The 22,138-nt window shown below is 43.3% G+C and overlaps 2 protein-coding genes across 8 annotated transcripts in view; one reads left to right on the forward strand and one right to left on the reverse strand.

Annotated features, from left to right (window-relative positions):
* The first annotated feature begins 1,813 nt into the window (after positions 1–1,813).
* Positions 1,814–17,341, forward strand: M6PR (mannose-6-phosphate receptor, cation dependent). The gene is made up of 7 exons (XM_061582983.1): positions 1,814–2,093; positions 3,897–4,069; positions 5,158–5,324; positions 5,418–5,527; positions 6,087–6,217; positions 14,741–14,867; positions 15,766–17,341. Exons 2-7 carry the CDS (start codon positions 3,912–3,914, stop codon positions 15,886–15,888), a joined length of 816 nt encoding a protein of 271 aa, XP_061438967.1. The 5' UTR covers positions 1,814–2,093; positions 3,897–3,911; the 3' UTR covers positions 15,889–17,341.
* A 1,637-nt stretch (positions 17,342–18,978) lies between these two features.
* PHC1 (polyhomeotic homolog 1) overlaps positions 18,979–22,138 on the reverse strand; it is a 59,325-nt gene continuing 56,165 nt past the window's right edge. For 6 of the 7 annotated variants that reach the window (XM_061583024.1, XM_061583050.1, XM_061583018.1 and 3 more), the window contains 2 exons: positions 20,325–20,556; positions 18,979–19,931 (listed from right to left, as the gene is read on the reverse strand). In XM_061583024.1, coding sequence (XP_061439008.1) covers positions 19,777–19,931; positions 20,325–20,556 — 387 coding nt within the window. In that variant the 3' untranslated portion in view covers positions 18,979–19,776. Of the gene's footprint in view, positions 19,932–20,324; positions 20,557–22,138 lie in introns of those variants that run through there. The other variant, XM_061583042.1, reaches the window with a different exon arrangement.

The following is a 22,138-nucleotide window of genomic DNA, read 5'->3' on the forward strand; positions in this document are numbered from 1 at the left end:
CAGGGAGTTATTCTCTGGATCCATTTCAGTCGGGTTTCAGGCCTGGTTTTGGCACGGAAACAGCATTGGTATGATGACCTTTGTCGGGAGAGAAACAGGGGGAGTGTGATGCTGTTGATTCTCCTTGATCTCTCAGCGGTTTTCGATACCATCGACCATGGTATCCTTCTGGGGAGACTGGCTGAGTTGGGAGTGGGAGGTACTGCATTGCAGTGGTTCCACTCCTACTTGGCAGGTCACCTCCAGAAGGTGGTGCTTCGGGAACATTACTCGGCACCCTGGACTCTCCAGTATGGGGTTCCGCAGGGGCCAGTTCTGTCCCCCATGCTGTTCAACATCTACATGAAACCGTTGGGTGCGGTCATCCGGAGCTTTGGAGTGCGTTGCCATCAGTATGCTGATGACACACAGGTCTATTTCTCCTTTTCATCTTCTTCAGGTGAGGCTGTCAATGTGCTGAACCGGTGCCTGGCTGTGACAATGGACTGGATGAGGGCTAATAAACTGAGGCTCAATCCAGACAAGACTGAGATGCTGCTAGTGGGTGGTTCTTCTGACCGGATGGTGGATGTCCAACCTGTCCTGGATGGGGTTGCACTCCCCCTGAAGGAGCAGATTCGTAGCTTGGGGGTTCTCCTAGAACCATCTCTGTCACTTGAGGCTCAGGTATCCTCAGTGGCACAGAGTGCCTTCTACCAACTTCGGTTGGTGGCCCAACTACGTCCCTATCTGGACAGGGATAACCTGGCTTCAGTTGTCCATGCTCTGGTGACCTCCAAATTAGATTACTGCAATGCACTCTACGTTGGGCTGCCTTTGAAGACGGTTTGGAAACTGCAGCTTGTGCAAAATGCAGCGGCCAGATTGGTAACAGGAACCAGACGGTCTGAACATATAAAACTGATTCTGGCCCACTTGCATTGGCTGCCTGTATGTTTCCGAGCTCAATTCAAGGTGCTGGTTTTGACCTATAAAGCCTTACACGGCTTGGGACCACAATACCTGATGGAACGCCTCTCCCAATACGAACCCGCCCGTACACTACGGTCAAGATCAAAGGCCCTCCTCTGGGTGCCTACTCCAAGGGAAGCTCGGAGAATGGCAACAAAGGAGAAGGCCTTCTCAGTGGTGGCCCCCAAATTATGTTATGATCTTCTTGACGGAGTGCGCCTGGCACCAGGTCAAGACTTTCCTCTTCTCCCAGGCATTTTAGCATGTGTTTTATATTGTTTTAAATTTTTAAATTGTGATTTAAATTGTTTTTTAAAAGACGTATCTTAAATTGTATTTGTTTTTAGTTACTATAAACTGCCCAGAGAGCTTCGCCTATGGGACGGTATACAAGTATAATAAATAAATAAATAAATAAATAAATAGTCTTCATGCGCAGCCTGTGAGATTTACGATCGTGATCTACCTGGTCAGAATAAGAATGCTGGTCAAGACGTGCCTTTGATCTGATCCGACAAGGCTCTTTTTAGAACATTTATTGGGCAAAAGGAGGATTGGCGCTGAACATCTAATGAGATGCATCCTCCTTTGACTCTCTCATTAAACAAATTAAACACGCGAGGATAGGACAATGTAGGAACAAGCACGTTAATAGAGGTTTCTCACTCGCGGATTGGGCCTCGAGCTGCTGGTCACGATAAATCTCCGCCTTACCTTAGCGGAGCCCGTAAAGGGCAATTTTCTCGACCTTTCATTGGGAAGGAAGCAATCATGGGCGGGTCGGTATTGACTATTCCTCTATCCGATTGAATAAAATGGCCTTGGGGAGCCAATCGTTGTGTCTCAGTTACGAAACCCCACCTCCACTTCCTGCCGCACCGCTTCCTGCTTCCGGTATATGGGATTCTTCAGAGGATGAATTAAGTCTGAGGGGTGGCGGTGGCTGTTTCCTCTTCCGCCAGGCACCGGTAGAGGGGATTTCTGTTTGTGCACTATGAATAGTCACGCGGCCTCCTTAGGTCTTCTGTAACGGCTTCGAAGGTGCTTCCAGAGCAAGTGGCGGGATTCGCCGACAGGCGGGAGGCTGTGACGTGACGTCACACGACGTGGTCAAGTGCCCCGTTGGGTTGTGGCGGCGCCAGGTGACGGAGGGGAAACGCGGGGCTGTTCCCGCTCGTGCGTGGGCAGAGCGCGTGCTGCGTTCCCTCCCTCGGTGCTCGTTGAAGTTGGGCGATGCTCTCCGTCCTTCCTTCTCCTCTTGAAGTTCCTCATATTGAACGGCTGGTGGTGAAAACGCACCAGTCGCCGTTTTATTCAATGGCAGAGTTGGTGGGAGGAGGGCTTTGAAAGAAGTCAGGTCGCGGGCCGTTAGGGTCAGCGGGGTGGAGAAGGCTGGGTTGCAGAGGATGTGTTCTGCGCCAGGAGGGCCCCAGGCTATAACCCAAAGTAGACGAGGGCTTCAGGGGCGAACTAGATGATGGCGCCTGCGTGCATCTTAATTACCTTTATGCGTAAGGGAGGCCAACGTGGGTAAAGCACGTGGCCGCTCTATTGCGTTTGGTTCGGCCAGTTACCTTTAACTCTGGACCAGGCGGATCCACAACCGCAGTCCATACAAGGCAGTTCCCCCCCACCTTGTCTGCAGCTTCTTTCATAGCTCAGGCATTACTTTTCTTAATTCTAAAACAAAACAACAGTGAATGCTTAGGATTTGATTATTCTATTGCTGGCTTTCTGAAAAAGGCATTCCAGGCTATTAAAATGTGAGTGGATTCCCAGTTACTGATAGCCTGCTTTTCTTGACCTTTCAGAATCCACACCTGGAGTACAGTTGGCAGGCCTCTAAGATGCAAGTTTCCAACATAATATCCAATGTTAAGGACCTGAGCAGAATGATCTATCCTTTTCTTTCACTGCAATGAGTAATCAATTTGGCCAAAACAGAGCACTTTCAAGTCAGCTAATAAGTACATACTAAATATTCCCAACAAAACCAATAAGACTTCATAAACTGCTTAAACTTGACTGGATTGTACACATTGTTAAAGGTTAGAGAAAAGATGATTAATGATGTATCAAAAATAGATTCTACTTAAGACGTTCACAGAAGTTATCATGGAGCCTATCTGCATTTGGATGGCTTGAAATGCAAAACCAAAACACAAACAAATAAAACACATACTGTCTGGTTTCCAAAAGTTTCCATGCCAGTTCTAAGTGAATCATTATTTCTGAGAAGCATCTTTCTTGGCTTTTATGCAAACAGCATAAAAACAGCATCTGACAATGCAAAATGAGTAACTGAATTTCTGAAGGTTATTCAAGGAGATGAAAGACTAATGGAAGATGAACATTCCACAGTGAATGTGCAGAACTAAATTCTCATGAACTGGTCCTGAAATGTTATAGAAATGTTGATATGATGATCTCTGATGTATTGATCATAAAAGGTGTTCTATTGAATCCAACCAAATTGGGACCATCTTGTCCTGCTTTCATCTAATAATTCTTTTTAAGAACTCATGCAAATTAGTGACTGAAGCCATCACTGTGTCTTTTGGGCAATTTCCAGTGCCAAAGAAGTCCACTTCCCCTACTTCACCAAATGAGATCACTTCCATTATATATCGCACTTCAACTGGAATGACTGGAAGTCCAGCAAATTTTGTGCCTCGCTGATTGCCCTTATTTAACAAAAATTATATACCGCTAAACTGTAATAAAACCTCAAAGTGGTTTACAAAAAAAAGTAAGATTATCAGTAAAAGGACAGTTAAAAACAGGAATTTAAAAAAATTAAAAAAAAACTAAAATCAACAATAACCAAAAAGTTTAAAAAACGTAAATGAAGAGGTTGACAGACTGTCCATTTGATCTCTGGAGTGTCTGGGAGACATAATAACACTCTATCTACATCTATTTTCCATCACCTGTCCTTTCTGTAGACAAGTGGTTGTAGAATGTTCCTGGCTCATTCTTGCTTCCATGCCATGGTGCTTGTCCTCATAACCACTGTGATGGCAAAGGAAAACATGTGTGATCTAGTTGGGGAGGAAGGCAGTGAATCCTTGAAAGAACAGACACTGCTGAAGAAGTTGGAGCCGCTTTACAACAGAAGGTACAGTACCTGTGGCTGACTGACTTTCACAGAAAATGGGTGGTTGTGGCTTCAGTGCTCAGAGGGATTTTTGAGTCATTGCAATTGGGAAATATCCAACAGCCTTCGCTGTTAATCAGTCCTGGCTAGGATTGACAGTAATTCTCATAAGATTTCTGTTTGCTCATAATGACTGCATTCCTGTTGCTCAAATATGGCTTCTGAAGAGTTTCTCTCAGAAATCTTTTAACAGCCCATTGGCAACAGTCTGGTCCTCATAAGGCCTTATCAAATAGACCACCTACTTCTTGTTGCACTACTTCTAATACTTTTCCCAGCCCCTACCATTACAAAATGCACAGATAAACAGCTTGTGTCCCACATACCTGAAAGATCAACTCCTCCCATGCAGACTAAATTGGGACCTGCGTTCATTGGGGAAAGCTCTGTTAACAATTCTGCTGTCCTCAGACATTCAAGGTGTGGCAGTATATGGTAAAGCTTTCTCTGGAATGGTCCACTGACTCTGGAACTTGCTCCCCAGGGTGTATGTCTCATGTCTGCATTGTACACATTTTTGTGACATGCCTAGAAAGTCTGGAAAAATTAAGAGGGAAATGTGCCCCCCCCCATTTTTCTGGTTTGGGTGTGGCTGAATGTGAGATATCTTCCGTATCTGATGCTGTATTTAATTTGGATTGTTTTTTATGTTCTTGGATTTTAGATATAATTGTATTTTATTGTTCCTATCCTGAGACAACTTGTGGAGGGCAAATATTTATTAAAAAATAAAAATAAAGGACATATATGCAGGTCTTCTTATTTTTCATGTCTTAATCTAGTCCTAAGACTTGGGGTGTTGCCCATTTGACCTAGAACACAGGTTGTAGAGTCATGTTTCTTTTAAAAAAGTTGGAGAAAAAGTTATTTGAAATGAAAGAAGATTCTGACTACTGACTAATTTGAGCAGAAAGGACTTGAGTAAGGGTTCTCAAAAGGGTCTTTTACCAATTCTTTTCATGACCCACTGTTGGCCTTGTGACTTTTTTCCCCCCTAAATGTGCACTAAGGTTTGTAGGGCTTTATGTCTGTGTCATCTTCCCCTGCAGATTCGAAACAGAAATTGTGAGTGAAGATGACTATTACATCTACCAGTTCAGGGTGTGTCGAGAAGTTTTCAGCAATATGTCCAATTCTGGCCTGGTGCAGATCGATAAGAAGAACAAAAAGATAACAGTTGTGGGGCGAATCAACGACACCCACCTTGCCAGTGGAAGTAAGAAATGCTAATTCCTCAACAACTTTCTTCATTGCTGTTCCAATACCACATATGCCTCACAAGGAGTCTCTTGGTTTTCTGTTTTGGCAGGTAAGTGGATTATGCTCATCTATAAGGGGGGAGAGGCCTATGGGACCCACTGTGGGAACGAGGAGAGAAAAGCCATAGTGATGATCAACTGCAACCAGAAGACACTAGGGGTGAGTAGCTACTGAGAAAGGGAAAAGGTTTTTTTTTAATAAAAAATCCACAATGCATTCGCCTGTGGCTAGGAATTGGCCCTCATCACTCCAGTATTAATTGCACTGGGTATAATTTAAGACCTGAGTTGCATGCACAGAAAAATATTATTTAGTTTGGCTGGGATGCTAGCATCTGTGTTGGGGGAGGGGACATGCTGCATGCTTGAATGTTCCCTCACTTAGGAAAATAAGCACATGGAGAAGGCTAGGCTAGAGCCCTAGCGAAGGCTAGAGAGTTCTTGGTGTAGGAAACTGTCAAACATGCGACCTGCCACATGCATTCTAAAATGGTACAATCCAGGAGGACAATACCACGTGTTTATTTGAACATGCATCTAGCTAGCGCACAAGTGGGAGACTGCACTATTGCGAATAAGCTAATTTGGTCTGAGGAAATACTCTGAAGAAGGTGAAGTACCGTGCCTCTAGGAGAGGCTGTGGAATTCAGTCCAGGTATGTGTTTAAGGTGACGTGTATTTTGTTGAACTGTCATGAGTCTATTATCTTCCACGAACAGGATGGTTTTACCATGATAACAGAAGAGCGGGAGAAGTTGAAGGAATGTTTCTATGTCTTTGAGTTGGAGAGCAGCTTGGCCTGCCCTCCAGAGGATTCTCACCTAAGTATTGGCTCTATATTGCTCATTACGTAAGTTTGTTTAAAATATTTAATACTCTGCCTTCAGTTTAGCAACTTCCAGGGTAGCTTATATTTTTAAAAAATAAAATAAAAATACAATTAAAACAGAGGAGCCTCGAAGCATAATACAGTTTAATAATGCCTGGTTTGAATAGAAAGACGCCAAAAAGACACTGGTCATTCCCAGCGAACAGTCTAAGAACTGTACTTTGGAGCAGTTGCATGTTTAAAAGCAGCCCCACATGTGGTACATCACAGTAATGTAATCTATATGTTACCAGTCCATTAACAACAGCTGTTTCTGTGTAGGAAGGGGAGTGTTCCAGCCTTAGCTGCTAGAAGGCACTTTGTAACTCAGATGCCACTTGAGCATTCAATATAAGACTAAAACTAAAAGCATCTCAACCTGCAAAGTGCAACTCCATCTAAAATAGGTTGAGAACCACCTTCCACAACAGACAGACCATCCACCAACAAGTATCTTCATCTCGTGAGGACTTGGCAACAAAGTACTTCAAATTTTCACATGACCTCACCTGGCAGTTTCATGTAGATTTTAAATAGAAAGGGGGATAAAATAGGGCTCTGAAGAGTACCCTGGTGGGGCATTTGTTCCCCCAGTATTGCCCTCATGAATTGACCACACAGGACAGAAATGAAACACTGGAGCACAGTATTCCTCATCCCAGGTAATACCTGGTCCAGAAGGGTACTTTGGTCTGGTATCAAAGGCTGGGAGATCCAGGAGAATTAGACAAAAGTTATCCATTACCTGTTTCACTGCCAAACTTGGGTGAGAAACAACACTGAAATCTGTCTAGACAATCTGTGACATCCAGAAATATCTGGCATTGCACAGCAGCCACCCACTCAAACATCTTGCTTGAAATTTTAGTGAGGAGCTGGTATCTTCAGAGTCCTGGGAAGGCCTCTTTAGGAATAGTCTTATGGTTGCCTCTTTCAAGGCAGCTGGCCCCTCCTCTCACAAAGAGGCATTCCTTTTCTGCTAGTCATCCCTCTCCTGCTAGATGGAATGAACCAGGAGAGGCGAACAGGTGGTAGGATTCACTTAATCTACATCCTTATACCTAAATAACTGAAGCTCACCCAGCAAAACCTGGTTTGTGTTCTGGGTACATCCGCTGACTTAACTGTAAGCTAATAGTATCCAAGTCCTGGCTTCAATTGACTTTATCCTCAAAAGTGCTTAGGGCATTGCCACAAAGTTAATTCAGTTTGTGGATCAACTTGAAGAAGGCTCAAACCACTTGAAAAAACTCTACTAGACAGCACAGTAAAGATAGGGGAACACTGTTGCTGTACCAGTGTCATTGTTGCAGATTAGGTTCTAAAATTAGGGCTGTGCATAGCACCCACTTCTGGTCTATGGCTCCAAACTGGTAGGGGGCATCAGACTGACCTCCCCTGGATTGACCTGGGGATAAATCAAGGAGTCAAGCAAGCTTTAATCAGAGGGAGAGGGCTCTTAGGGACAGTCATATCAATCTAAGTCATCTCTGTGTCCCATGGAAGTACTGAACTTAGAATGCCAACCAGAAACTCGAGGTCTCTGTCTGAATTTATTAATTTCCAGGCCCCGGCAATTTTAATTTGTAATTATTGTCTAAATAAACAGTATTTTTATGTACCAAACATGGTAATTTTATGGCAAACCAAGTTATATGTAATATAAATGGCTGCTCGTGGACAGGGATAGCCTGACCATGCGTTGGTAACCTCAAGGCTGGATTACTGCAATGTGCTCTATGTGGTACTGCCCTTTGTCCTGGTTCAGAAGGTTCACCTGGTGCAAAATGCAGTGGCCAGACCGCTTATGGGGGCACATGGCTGACATCATGCGACACCACTCTTAAAACATCTGCACTGGCTGCCTATCCACCATTGAACCAGGTTCAAGGTCTTTGTATTAATTTACAAAGCCCTGAACAACTAAGGTTCAGGGCATCTTAGGAACTGCCTGAACCCACATATACCAGTTTGATCACTGAGAACATTTGCAAGAGCGGTGTTGGTCGTCCAAGTTGGCGAGCCTCATTTATCATTGATACAAATTGAGCCTTCAGTGTCATTGGCCCAGTTCTCTGGAATGCTTTGCCAATAGAGATTCAGCAGTTTTAACCTTTAAATGCCTGCTGAAAACCCCAGAGTTATGCAAGCAATTAAGATGTCTTTTTATAATAGTTGACCAGTGTTTTTACTGTGAGTTTAATGGTTTTTACTGTATTTTTTAATAGTTGTAAACAACTTTGATGTTTTCTTAAATGAAATAGCGGCATAAAATATATATTTATAAATAATAAAATAACAAAGTGACTTGCAATCTGTAAAGGGTGCTAAAATGTTTCATATATTTCATTTTTCCCAAAATTTGAGTTTTTTCCACCCCCTTTTTTCCACGGTTTCAAAATTTCAAGACATTTTACATCTCTAACTATACCTTCTCATAATGTCTGAACCAGGAACTATGAGAAATGGCTTCTAAACAAGCCAGATTCAGAATCCAGCTTTATCTGAATCCTGGCCTGTTTGGAAGCCATGAACCATAATTCCTGTTTTGGGCATAATTGGAATATATGGCTAAATGTAGCTTCTTGGATTGTTTACATGAAGGAGTAAAACAGCAGTAAAGGGGCTGTGTGAATGCAGAGTTCATGCAGATGCCCCCTTAAGCCATGCTTTGATCATCTGAATGTAGCCACTATTTCCTGTAACTGGGATCTAGTGCCAGTTCTTCTATGAACTTTGGAAAGTGTTCTAGGGCCTATAAACACCAGTGGTTCCTCTTGCCCGTGATCTCAGTGTCTAATTATTATGATGCTCATCCCTCCCTTGTGCTGCCACACAGTTAACTCTTCATGTCTATGTTGGACATAGCTACCAAGAACCCTGGGCCTTGCAATTTTAAAGAGATACATAGGAGAACCTGAATTTGCTCCAAATAGATACAGAGAAATAAGCTTGCATAAGTATCAAGCATGGTCTGTCTGGGTTTTTTTGCCTCATTTTTTTCCTTGTTAAAGTGTACCCATTTTCCTTTCCATCCTTTGTCTTGCCATGTTGATCAGTCTTCCCAGTTTCTTTCCTATTTGCATATTGTAATGATGCTGTGGATAGGGAGTGTGATATCTCACAATCTCAGTTCTTGGACTGTCATCTGGTTGCTCAAAATTAGAATTTTTTCCCTGAAATTTGAGTTTTTCCCATCCCCTTTTGTTTCCATGGCTTCAGAATTTGCAGACATTTTACATCTCACATGTTTTGATGTGAAAGGATTTGACTAAACACGTGTTGAATAATCCCGTTATATAGTAAAGGCTGTAGATTAGAAATCATGCAAAGCAAGACTGGAATATCCTATGCCACCCTCTTGACAAGTTCTTAAGCAGTTTGTAAGAGAACATGTTGAATTTTCTCCAGAGGTGGTGAACACCTGTCATGGTGGGATTACATCATCCTCTCATGGCCAGAGACAGGCAGACTGGCCTTTTTCTGTTTTCCACGCTTCCTGTCAGCCTGTTTCCTGTCTAGGTACAGAGCAGGTGTGTTTCACACTATTCACTTCATCTGACTAAGGCCTGTGTGCTTTCCCTTTCCTCATCAGGTGTGTGTGTGTGGCTGGCCTTTGTCCTCCTTAGTGTGTATGGAGTGTGAGCGTTTCCTCCCCCCACCGAGGGGGAGGGGAAAAACCTACCTTCCCGTTCCCCAAACCCTGCTGCCACAGGCACAGACAAGTATATTGATGGGCAAATTTAGTAAAAAGGCTACTGCGCTGCAGTGTCAGGTGACATTAGACCCCTCAAATCCCACTCAGACATTGCTCACTGAGGTGGGCAACGGGGGAACGGAGAACAAAATGGCAGCTGCAACTGCTGCGGAAGAACAGAACGCAACTGCCTCCAACTCAATAGCCTGGACCATAGCAGAGTAGTGGTTGACAGTTGCAAGAGCGGCACCAGCCTAGTTGTTAGGGTCCAAGAAGGCGCGTTACATGGGGGAATCATGGAACAGAACCCCGTGTTCAATGCAGGAATCCATATTAAAGCATACCTGACAGGTGGCTGACCAGCTGCCTCCTGAATGCCTCCAGTTTTGGAGAGCCCACCACCTCCCTAGGTTGTTAGTTCCATTGTCATACCGCTCTAACCGGACGTTTTTTCTGATGTTCAGTCGAAGTCTCCAATTTGGGCCCATTATTCCATGTCTTACACTTTGGGACGATCGAGAACAGATCCTGGCCATCCTCTGTGTGGCAACCTTTCAAGTACTTGAAGAGTTCTATCATACCTCCTCTCAGTCTTCTCTTTTTAAGGCAAAACATGCCTAGTTCATAGAATGGTATAAGAGCCCTGCTCAGTGCAGAAATCCGAATTAAAGCATATCCGACAGGTGGCTGTCCAGCTGCCTCTTGAAAGCCTCCAGTGTTGGAGAGCCCACCACCTCCCTGGGTAATTGGTTCCATTGTTGTACTGCTCTAACACTTTGGAAGTTTTCCCTGATGTTCAGTTACAATCTGGGTTCCTGCAACGTGAGCCCATTATTCCATGTCCTTTAGTCTGGAACAATTGAGAAGAGATCCTGGTCATCTGCTGTGTGGCAGTCTTTCAAATACATGAAGAGTGCTATCATTTCTTCCTTGAGTCTTCTCAAGGTGAAACATGCCCAGTTCTTTCAGTCTCTCTTCATAGGGCTTTGCTTGCAATTTCCTGATCATCCTTGTTTTTTTTGTTGCTTTTGTTGTTTATCTCTTGCTAACCTCATCTTATTCTCAGCTTTAGCCTTCCTGATGCCATCCCTGCAATTCTGTACTACTTGTCTGTACTCTTCCTTTGTGGCCTGGCCTTCCTTCCACTTCCTGTATGTGTCCTTTTTTGTTTTCCACTCATCTCTAAGGTTCTGCTGTCTTCCCCCTTTTTTCCTTGTTGGAATTGTTTGCCATTGTGCCTTCAGAATTTCACTTTTTTAGAAACTCCCACCCATCTTGAACATTTCTCATTAGAGTCCCTTCTCATGGAACCTTACTTACCATTGTTCTGAGTTTATTAAAATCAGCTTTCCTGAAGTCCAGGGTACGCGTATGGCTACTCTTAGCTTTTGCTTCCTTTAAAATCAAGAACTCAAGTATAGCATGGACGCTTTCCCCCAGAGTTCCCATAGCTACCACTTCATCCACTGAGTCATCTCACTTAAAGCCAGTCAACTCTAAGTGCTGACAGCAAGCACATGGCAGAGCTGTTGTCTGAGGAAGGGATCCTTATGCCTCCACAGGCACAAGTACAGGGCAGGATTTGTGGAGCAAGGGCCTCCTCAAGTGAGGACGTTGTGGGTTTCCAACCATCCTCTAGCCACTTACATACTATGGATGTCAGTGGGGGCTGCATGGCTACTGGGATGGATGTTCTATGCTGCAATTGCAAGTAGAGCAGACACAGACACAGCCCACGCCATTATCTGAGGGCATGCTACAGCAGACAAGGAATGTAAATTAGAGCTGTAACAGCTGCACAAGACCATTCTATAGGGACATCCAGTGGTCACAAAAATACATTGCAGTCAGAATACACTCAAAATGTAGTCTAGCAGCAGACAACTTAGTCAAAGCAGCAATCAGCTCTACCATCCAAAGTAACCCAAAAAACAAAGCATGTCAATGGCAAACTCCCTTTAATTAGGGCAAAGACATATCGGATATACAATTCTTCCTCAGAGGATGAAGGTGCGGTGTCACCAGACCCATATGCCATTTCCAGGTGTAGAGCACATAGTGACATATTATCACTTCAAGCAGTCAGCTTTGGATCTCAGTGACACCTGATCCTGTTCCAATGGCTTTAAAGAGTGCAGACGTGCTGAAGGCACCAATTACTAACAAAGTAATTCCTGTCCCAGCACCCTTTAAGGAGGTGACCAAGGATGAGTGGGATAGCCCACTCCAGTCCAAGAGGCCGATGGTGCTGGTGAATAAGTACTACCTACTAGAACCAGACTTTATGGATCAACTTAGAGCCCCTTCAGTCGATACCCCCATTGCTTCCATGGTGACCAAGGTAATGATTCCAAAATGAGAGGTGAAGCCAAAGGACACAACAGATAGGTGTATAGACTACACTTTGCACAAGTACATGAAGCAGCAGCACTGTTGAGCTGGTCAGCATGTGCAACTTCCGTATTGCAAGGCCATCTTTTGTATGAATTGATGAACTGTTAGATGACCCAGACCAGTCTAAGGATGCTTCTAAAAATTTCAAGGGCTGCAACCTTCATTGCTGATGTGACTCTGGACACCACTTAGTTTGTGGTCAGGTCTATGGCAGCAACTATAACAGTGTGATAGTCCCTATGGTTTCCTGTGATGCAGACTAGTCATCAAGACTGGATTTGGCAACTGCCCCCTGTGTAGGTGGCAAACTGCTTAGTGACGAAGTCTTGGAAGAGGTGTTGGTAGACCCAAAGGAAGAGCACAAGTACTTGCTATTCACCACAAGGAAAGAAGACAGACGCGCTGGCTGCTGTTTCTCACTGTATCAACAGCCCTTTTATTTTTTACGATACCAGACAAAAGGAAGAGGTTCAAGGTCAGGTCCGGGCCAAGGTTTCAAGGGCTGGTCAAGGAAGCAACCACAGCAAAGGCAGTGCAGGTAACCAGGGTAAAGGAATCCGCAATACAATTCTGACACCAAAGTGATTCCACTAGGGTGCTGCCTCCAGTATTTCCATCAAAGGTGGCAGTCTTTGACCAGTGACAAGTGGGTCATCAACTTGGTGCAGTATGGGTTGAAGGTGGAACTAAAGTCTTCACCCCTCCAATGTTATCTTCTTTCTCCAATATTTAGAGTAGCGGAGAAAAGATCCACAGTCCAGAAAAATCCATCTGCTGGAGATAGCAGCCGGTGTCTCCAGAGAGCTACTACTTTGGTATCTACTCAGTATTCTTTCTGATTATGAAAAAAATGGCAAATGGAGGGCAGTGCTATATCTCAAGTTCGTAAATCACTTTGTACATTACAGAAAATTCAAGACAGCAGGCCTTTTATATAAGGATTGGCTAGCATCAGTAGATCTGCAGGAGGCGTACCTCCACATCCCAATTCATCCACAGCACAGATGCTTCTTTCGTTTCATGTACCAGCATTTCCAGTATCAGGCAATGCAGTTCAGTCTAGCCTCAGCTTCCCAAGTATTTACAAAGGTCACGGTGATCGTGGTGGCATATCTTCATCTCCAGGGTCTTCATGTATATCCTTATCTTCATGACTTGGTCATAAGGTCTCAATCTGCACAGACGGTACCCAGGGACATCCAGCTAACCCTAGCAACCCTGGAACAAGCTGGATTCACTGTAAACTACAAGAAAAGTACTCTGCTTCCAATGCAATCAGTAGTCCACTTGGGAGTGCTGCTGGACACCAAGCAGGGGGTGCTTTTGGTATATCCACAAGGTGCAGCAAACAGTGTTTCCTCTTTTCCACACATCTTCAGCAGATTTGATGTACTTAGCCAAGGCACTAGTGCTACTATTTCTACCATACAGCTCAATCCGTGAGCATGCCATCACACCAAGCCTCTGCTGTAGATACTTACTTACTAGAAGGCAATAGTGTGAGGAGGCATTGGTTGTGCAAATGACACAGACTGTTTTGCGCTGTGTTGGTGGCTTCAGGAGAGGAATTTCACAAAGGGGGTTCCTATAGTTGAGTGGTTCCAGTTTACTGCCTAGAGATTGAGCAGAGAACTAACAGCAGGTTTTTCAGAGGGCGTGATCAACACCATCCTGTCCTCTCATCACCTTTCAACCATCAGAATGTTAAAGCTCCAGGCACCCGTGATTTCTTCCGTCCTGAGTGTCACAGCCTCCCAGTCCCTGGGCCTCCTCCGTTGCTAAAAAGATTTCTGAAAGGGGCATCCATGAAACAAGTTCTTCAGCAAGTTATTTAAGTATGTAACTAATCCACCCAGAAGGTATAAGCTTTAGTACATCCCACCATGACATGTGTTCACCATCTCTGGAGAAGGAGCCATTGTGCTTACTCGAATGATAGTTCCCAGAAGTGTTGAACACATGACGTGGGCCCTCCAAGGGTCAAATAAGATTCAAGTTGAAACAACCTGTATTCAAGTTTTACTCATATTCTCCAGTTACAATGGGTTTAGTTTAAAAGACTCAATTTACAGTTAATACTTAAGGTTCTTTCCATGTGCGACTGTTCACAAACTATGCTCCTTCTAACCATGAAACAGACTGAGAGGGGGCATGGCCAACAAAGGCCAGTCTGCATTCTTGTCTCCAGCCACAAGAGGGTGTCGTAATACCACCATGTCACATGTACAACACCTCTGAGAAACACCTTCCAGGTAAGAACAAGGGTCCCTTCTCTGCAGCCATGTAGGCCCAAGCCTTATTTGTTCTGTTATTGAACTTTGTTTTGTAGCAGCAGGGACCATGGTGTGTGTACCAGAGAAATAGCTCTTTAACAGCTGCCTTCCAGGATTGTTTGCATTTTGACTCTCTTCCAGGTTTGCGTCATTGGTTGCTGTGTACATCATTGGGGGATTTCTCTACCAGCGTCTTGTGGTAGGAGCAAAAGGCATGGAGCAGTTCCCCCATTTTGTTTTCTGGCAAGATCTGGGCAACCTAGTGGCAGTAAGTAGCAAACCAGACATCTGTATGCTGCAAAAGCAAGGGGCAATTATGGCCCTTTTAGGATTTGTCAGATATCACTCATGCAGGCTTGAAAAAGTAAACTTCAGTGTCTGGCTGTGCTCCAGGAAAAGAATAGCTGCGTTCAGGCATCATGATGACTCGTGCTTGTCCTTGTTAAGATTAACCTTAGTGTGGCACTGGATATAATGCTAAATTGCAGTTAATCAAAAATGGAAACAATCATGAATGAAGCTTGGGGTCTAGCACAGCCATGAGACTGGAAGTTTTTGATTCCATTCTTCATTAATTGCAGTTTAGTATTCTGTCCAGTGCTAAGCTGTGGTTGGTACAAGCCACCTTCAAAATCCAGTTTGATGTTGGCTTGTGTCAGATAATTAAGATTAACCATTTTGGATTTGAACAAAGTGACATGCTGTGGTTAGTTAAATGGAAGTGAAAGTTTCCAACTTCTTGCAGCTGCACTGGAAGAGGAGTATGCAAGCTCAAGGCTTGTTGCAGCTCATTCCTGTTATAAGACACCATGTTTTGTTGTGGTGTCCAAATGCAGCCCTGGCATTCATGGGAGATTGTAGCTAATAAATTATTGTCCACTGGTCTCTTGCAGCCAAGCCTTGTCTCCTTATGTGAACTTTTGAGCTGGCACCATCATACTAAGTTTCTGTTGCTAGTTGCCTATGCAAAAGCTTTCATATTTTAGGTAGGGCAGTTTGCTTATTTAGCTACCGCATATTTTCTATAGTATCTGTAGGTGATAACTAGATAGAATCAGGTTCTCAAATCATGCCAAGAGGTGAGATTTTGTGGATGGATAGGGTGGTTCATATTGCAGTCATGCTTGTGGTCTGATATTAGTACATTAACCTGTGTTTGTTTACAGGATGGCTGTGATTTTGTGTGCCGGTCTAAACCAAGAAATGTACCAACTGCATATCGTGGTGTTGGTGATGATCAACTTGGAGAAGAGTCTGAAGAGCGAGATGACCATTTGCTACCCATGTGATCTGCCCTTGCTGCTTTCCCTTCCCTGTTGTTCATATAAGCAAGTGTCACCTGATCACTCTTCCCCTCATTTTTCTCCCTTGTGATCACCCCTTAAAGCTAATTGCTTTTACTAAGGTTGCCCCATTTCTTATGTGAATGACTTCTGGGGCACGGGGTGGGGCTTATATGAATATAAATCTGTGGTAATGAACTTGAAATAAGGGGAGCGAGTGCCAAGAGCTCTGAATGGCAAGATACTTCTCTAGATTTCTCTGCCTGCTGAGGCTTGTTCTCCACAACGTATGGAGAAATGCTTGGAGGTTTGGCTGTGGAGTGGAGTAGCAGAGGGCTTCAGTAGAGGAAGTTACTAAAGGGAAGAACCTGCAGGAAAATATTGGGGGGGGGGAGAGTAGAGCTGTTGCAACTGAGTGCTTTTACATATTTTGTATTGGATTCTACAAAACACTGGATTTCTATTTTCAATTATTTGTACATTTTTCTTGTAAGGTGAGGAGCTTCCCTTTGCTGTTTCAGATTCTCCTTTTAAAGTGCAGTAGATGGTCTGGGGACTCTCCTTCACCAAAGCCTGCATATTTGAGCTTTTCCCCCCCGTTACTGGCAAATAGTGATGCCAATAATATGTATCATTTTGCCAAATGGCCTGACTTGAAATGGAGGTGACTTTAGAAATTATAAAAAGAGGAAAAGTCTCTTAAAACAGCAGGTGCACCCGAGAGCAGTTTCTGCATTATCACTCCATTCCCTTTAAATGCTTTATTGATAAAAGGAGTCATTCAGCTTTAATTGTGGATGCGATTGAAAAATATATGGAAGACAGGACCTCTTAATAGTTTGCCTGTAGGTGACTAAGCAACCCAACAGAACGCAAGTCCTGGCTGGTTATATTCAAAGCCTTTTGTTTTTGGACTTGGCTCTAGCAAGGTTTTTGCAACTATTTTGTCCTTGACTAGCTCAGATGTTCCTGCTGTCTGCTCATAGTGGGGATGTTAAGTCTAAGATGTCCCTTTATTTGCTCTCTGGAGGCATGGTCTGTTGCTTTAAGGGGTTTCTTTTCTTGGCACATGCTGTGAACTAATGAGGTGTGGCTCAAAAATATTCTTTGCTGTTGAAGATAAGCCATTTACAGTTCAAATAAACTTTAAGGACTCCTTAATTCACTAGTAACACCAGCTGTTTTGGGGGGGGGATAATATCTACTTCCTATTTTGTAAGAGGTTCAAACTGGGAATAAATTGGTGGGGTACACAGCAAAGCATAATTTGTCCTTGCACTTAAAGTGCAGGGATAGATTCTCTTGCTGAAATGAAATTAGATACTGAAATGCAGCTTTATCACATTCCCTTCTAATGGAGGAGACCGGGTCACTGCAATTATCACTTTTTCATGGTGGTGTTAAAAAGACTTTGTACAAAGACACAACTTTAAGATTAAAATGGCTTGAATGCCCTGAACTGTGTGCTTGCGAGTTAATCATACATTTCTGAATAAGGTAGTTAGAATGGTCACCTTGGACAACAGTAGTTAAGTCTTATACAACCTGTGGCCTTCCACATGTTACCAGAATCTACCTAGGATCCCAGAGTTGAAGTTTAATAATAGCCAGTGGGCCACAGGATTCTCCACCACTGTTTGTCTGCGGCATTTTCCTGTTCTTGATTGGCAAAATAGCATACATGCAAGTTCCTCCTGCTCTCCCACCCACATGAGAATATGTTTATGTAGATATACAGCATACTATCAGAGATGGCCTTATACCAATCATACACATTTAGTGGGAATAATGCTACAGCATTAAATATCTCTTGTGATTGGAATTACAAGCCAGTACACAAGGGGTGTTTTTTATCCATAATAGCTATGATAGTTTGCCCTTGCTAGATCGTCACCTTGTAGCGGTGAGTGCACTTGCGTGTTCCAATGAACCCTGTGAGCGATGCCATTGGGAGTCGTACTCCCAGCAAGGTCACCCATGGCGGTAAGGTCAAGGGAGAAGAACCAGACAAAGAATGATCCAAGAAAGTCCTCAACGGCAGAACAGGTGGAGGATAACAATGTGTACGTTACAACGGCTGTGAAGGTGGATGAAGGCTGCAGCAGATAAAGGACTTCCAATCATCATGGTATCCATGCCATTTGATCAAAGCTTTTTTCTATCAAGATTGTGTGTTGATCATGTGCTGATCTCCCCACATAAAACAAATTCACACACAGGTGTCTTCCAAGCAAATACCTTATCTTGGAAGACAATCTTACTCAGCCACAAGTGATCGCCAATAGTAGTTTGCTCAGTTCAATTCAGGCTAGAATGGTGATTACTATCAAATGACAGTATTCTACACTACCTTCATGTGATTAAAAGCTCTTATTAGGGATATGAAACTATTCAGTTTATAAAAAATACACTCGACCAGCAGCCACCTTGCCTTACACCTGACATCTTATGAATCACTATAGAAGACTTGATAATCGGCTGATTGGTGCTTTACAGGCTGATATCAAACCTTGTGGGCAAAAGCAGGTCACCTGATGTCATTGTGACATCAAATAATTGACAGGTGGATAGTGTCTCCCACCACCACCTCTCAAACTGCACCAGAAATGCAAGGTACAGTTAGAAGGCAACTGGTTCCCTTCAGTGTATTTTGGCACATAGAACTTTTTCTATTAAGAGAAATATGCTTAAGCTGAGCTTTCCTTTACGTTAAGATATTAAGCACAATTTTATTTTTGTTATAGAAATTAGTAAATTGCTATAGAAATCTCTAGATATCTGTACAACTGGAAACTTTCTAAACCTATTATTGGAAGACCCATGCTTCAAAGGGATAATGATAGTACAGGACATCACCCACTGATTGGAACAAGCCTGAAATACATAAATTTTGGCAGAACAGTGGAAATACCTGTCACATCCGTCTAAGGGTTGGGACATGCTTTGCCTGAATGAAAAAGAAGCAGAGCAGCAATATTTTAAAATAATTAACAGCAACAAAGCTTGACCTCATTTAAAGCCTGCCATAGACCTATGAAACGATCGTACAGGTGTGTCTCATGAAAGGGGTTGAAAGAAAAATCAGCCAAGAGCAACTTAATTTTTGAAGCATTCTTTTTACTGAAGAGAATATTTGCATAATAAACAAAAATAAACAGGTTTCTGATAGGAGATACAAACCTGCTAGAAGAAACTTTGTCCCATATGTTCTCAGGGGGAAGGAAAGATACAAAACAGATAAAGGAAAACATTTAAAAGCAAGATGTAAACAAATGGTGCTTCAGTATATTTGGGTTCTCCTTTGGATCTTGAATGGCATCTCCCAATTCCACAAGTCACATGTAGAATTAAAAGGATCCTATTAGGCGTGAACAAGCTTCAGTCTTTAAGTGATCCATAACACTTTATTTTTCAGTGTTCTGTATGTGGTCCATTTGCTACTTACCTCCACTTGACACTTGTGGATTAAGAAAGGTGCCATTTAAGCTATCTTCCAGCTTCCCTCCCTCAGCAAGAGAATCCATTGCCAAACTTCAGCACTAACTGGCTCCCTGTGTAGAAGGAAAAAAATCCCATGGAGGAAAAAAAATAAAAACAAAATAAAAAAACAAAACAATGAGGAGAGGAAGGGCCCTTCTCAGCCCTTCCTCTGAAAAGCCTCAATACGGAATTCTCATCTTTACTGTTTTACCATCAGAACAATCCAGGGGATAGAGAATGTTCAGGCCACACAAGACTATCTTGAAAAGATGTTTCAAGGCCTCCTGGGGAGTTGTTCCCCATATAGCACCAAGACAGGCTTTTAAGAGAAGTCAGTTTCCTCTTCATTCAGTGTTAGGAGTTTGAAGAAATTGTCCTAGCTTGAAGAGGGGAGAACTCTGGCTTCTCATGTTATTAGGTCTCTTTGAGGATATTGATCTTGGCACAGATCTTGAGGGCAGGACCCAGCTTGATATTCATGGCGCTCATGAGGTGCTCTTCCTTCAGTAGGAGCAAAGCCTGACCGTCAATTTCCTGAGAGCGAAACTCCTCTGCAATCTCCTGGCAGCCTAAAGGATTCAAGTAGCCAAGAAACCCTGTGAGTGGTCAAAGAGCCGAGCAGCTGATGCCATTTTGAAGATCAGGATGTTTGTATAAAAAACCCCAATGTTTAGCAATCTCATTAATTCTCACATCAGTCCTGAAATTAGGGGTTCAGAGAATAAACACTTGCTGAAAGAAACCTGCTTGAACTGGAATTTCCTGAGGTACAATTCACATTTTTAGCCATTATGTTATATTAACATACAGAAAAGTCATTGTCCTCACAACCTTCATTAATTCCTGGACCATGGGGAATGGTGTTCACATTGTATCACAGTTCCATAAACTGAAGCCTTGGTTATACCCAAGCACCTGGCTGTCTAAACCCACCCCTTTTCTTCTGGGGATGTCAGACTCACCTTGCAGAGATGCAATGAACTCGTACACTTCCTCTACACTCCAGCAGCTGGGGTTGCTGGATAGGAATACAGGGTTGATGCCATGTAGGTCAGGAGCAGATTGAGTCACGCTGGAGCTGCCAAGATCTCGTTCTCCATGACTACCCCTCACTGACAGGGGTCCTGGAGATGTAGGGGACAATGCTTCATCATAACTGGAGTTATCAGATCCTCTGCTAGAGTCTTCTTGGCCCTGTAAGTCCCATGCACCAGAAATACAACAAGAGGAAAAAATGCTAGGTAGGGAAGTCACTGAAAAACAAAGACACACAAGACCCGGGCCTTACACAATTCCCCTGTTGCATTAGCCTGGCAGGTCTTGGGAGTAGCTACATTGCAGGTGGGCAGTCAAAAATGATGTGTTCATGATTGGGCCCAAAATAGCCAAATTTGACACAGTCAAGAGGCACTCTTGGCTGATCTTGGTAAAGAATGCTGAGAGAAGGCAGTCATCAAGTACATATTGGACCCAAGCTACTAACGATTCTAGAGCTCAAGACCTATAATCTTCAACTGTTTGTTTCTAGACTACTAGAAAATAGCCAGTATCTACCCTGCAGCATAGCTGTTCGAATCATTTTTTAAAAGCTCTTAACTCACAAGGTAAAGATGCCCTAAAAAGAGAGAGGAAGACAGAATAATCTGAGAACTGATTATGCACTTCTATCCTTACTTCTAATGGAAATTCCTTGGGAAGCTGAAGATCCATCAGGATATATTCCCTCACAAGAAGACATCCAAGAAAGACCCTGGCGGGAAGGAGACCTTCAGTCCACTGAAAATAATGTACTTAGCAAAGGAAGTCTAACCTTTCTTTCTCAGAACAGGATATCCTTAAGTGTTCATCTGAGGATGGGACATCTCACTGTGTAAGAACATATCTCTACCACCTGCTGAAGTACCTGCCTTCCCAAAGTACCTTTTGCTTAGGCAAAGAAGCCCAGCTTATAACAATGAACAAAATATAGGGTTAGAATACCAAATGTTCATGTGAACTCATACATACTGGAAGTGAGGGAGGGAGAAGAATCATGCAGTTGTCTATTTGACCTAGATTGTGCCTTGAAGGAGGACTTAATGGGCATTCCTAAATTGTCCTTGTGGCCTATTCCAGGATAACCTGGGATTTCTGAAGTCCCTACATTTGCAGTGGGGGGATGATGTGGCCCTCTGTATGTTGTTGAGACTCCACCTCCCACGAGCCCCAGCCACCAGGAATTGTAGTCCATCAAAAGCTGGAGAGCCACAAGTTCCTCAGCCCTGCCTTCAAGGGACAAAAGGAGAAGACGAGGATAAAACCTTTGAAAGCAAATTGCCAATGTTTCGAGCAGGCCAATATCTGTTGGGAGACAAATTCTGCCATGGATTGTATTGTATTTTGTTGTACATCGGCCAGAGTGGCAGATTAACCTCTGCCAGATGGGCGTCTAACAAATCTAATAAATAAACAAACAAACACGGCTCCTCCAAGAAATTCATGACTTGTGTTGGAGGTAATTTTTTCCTACAGAAAGTGGAGGAAGCAACTAAAGGATAATCTATCCTTGAATTGATTCTCACCAATAGAGATGACTTGGTGGGTGAAGTGGTTGTTACAGGAACTCTGGGGGAAAGTGACCACGCTTCAAGAACTTAAAGTATAGCTATTTTAAAGGAAACAAAAGCTGAGAATAGCCATACGTGTACCCTGGACTTCAGGAAAGCTGGTATTAATAAACTCAGAACAGTAAGCAAGGTTCCATGACAAGCAACCCTAATGAGAAAAGGAGTCCAAT

The sequence above is a fragment of the Rhineura floridana genome, chromosome 1 (assembly GCF_030035675.1).
Source record: "Rhineura floridana isolate rRhiFlo1 chromosome 1, rRhiFlo1.hap2, whole genome shotgun sequence".
NCBI classification, from domain to species: Eukaryota; Metazoa; Chordata; class Lepidosauria; order Squamata; family Rhineuridae; genus Rhineura; species Rhineura floridana.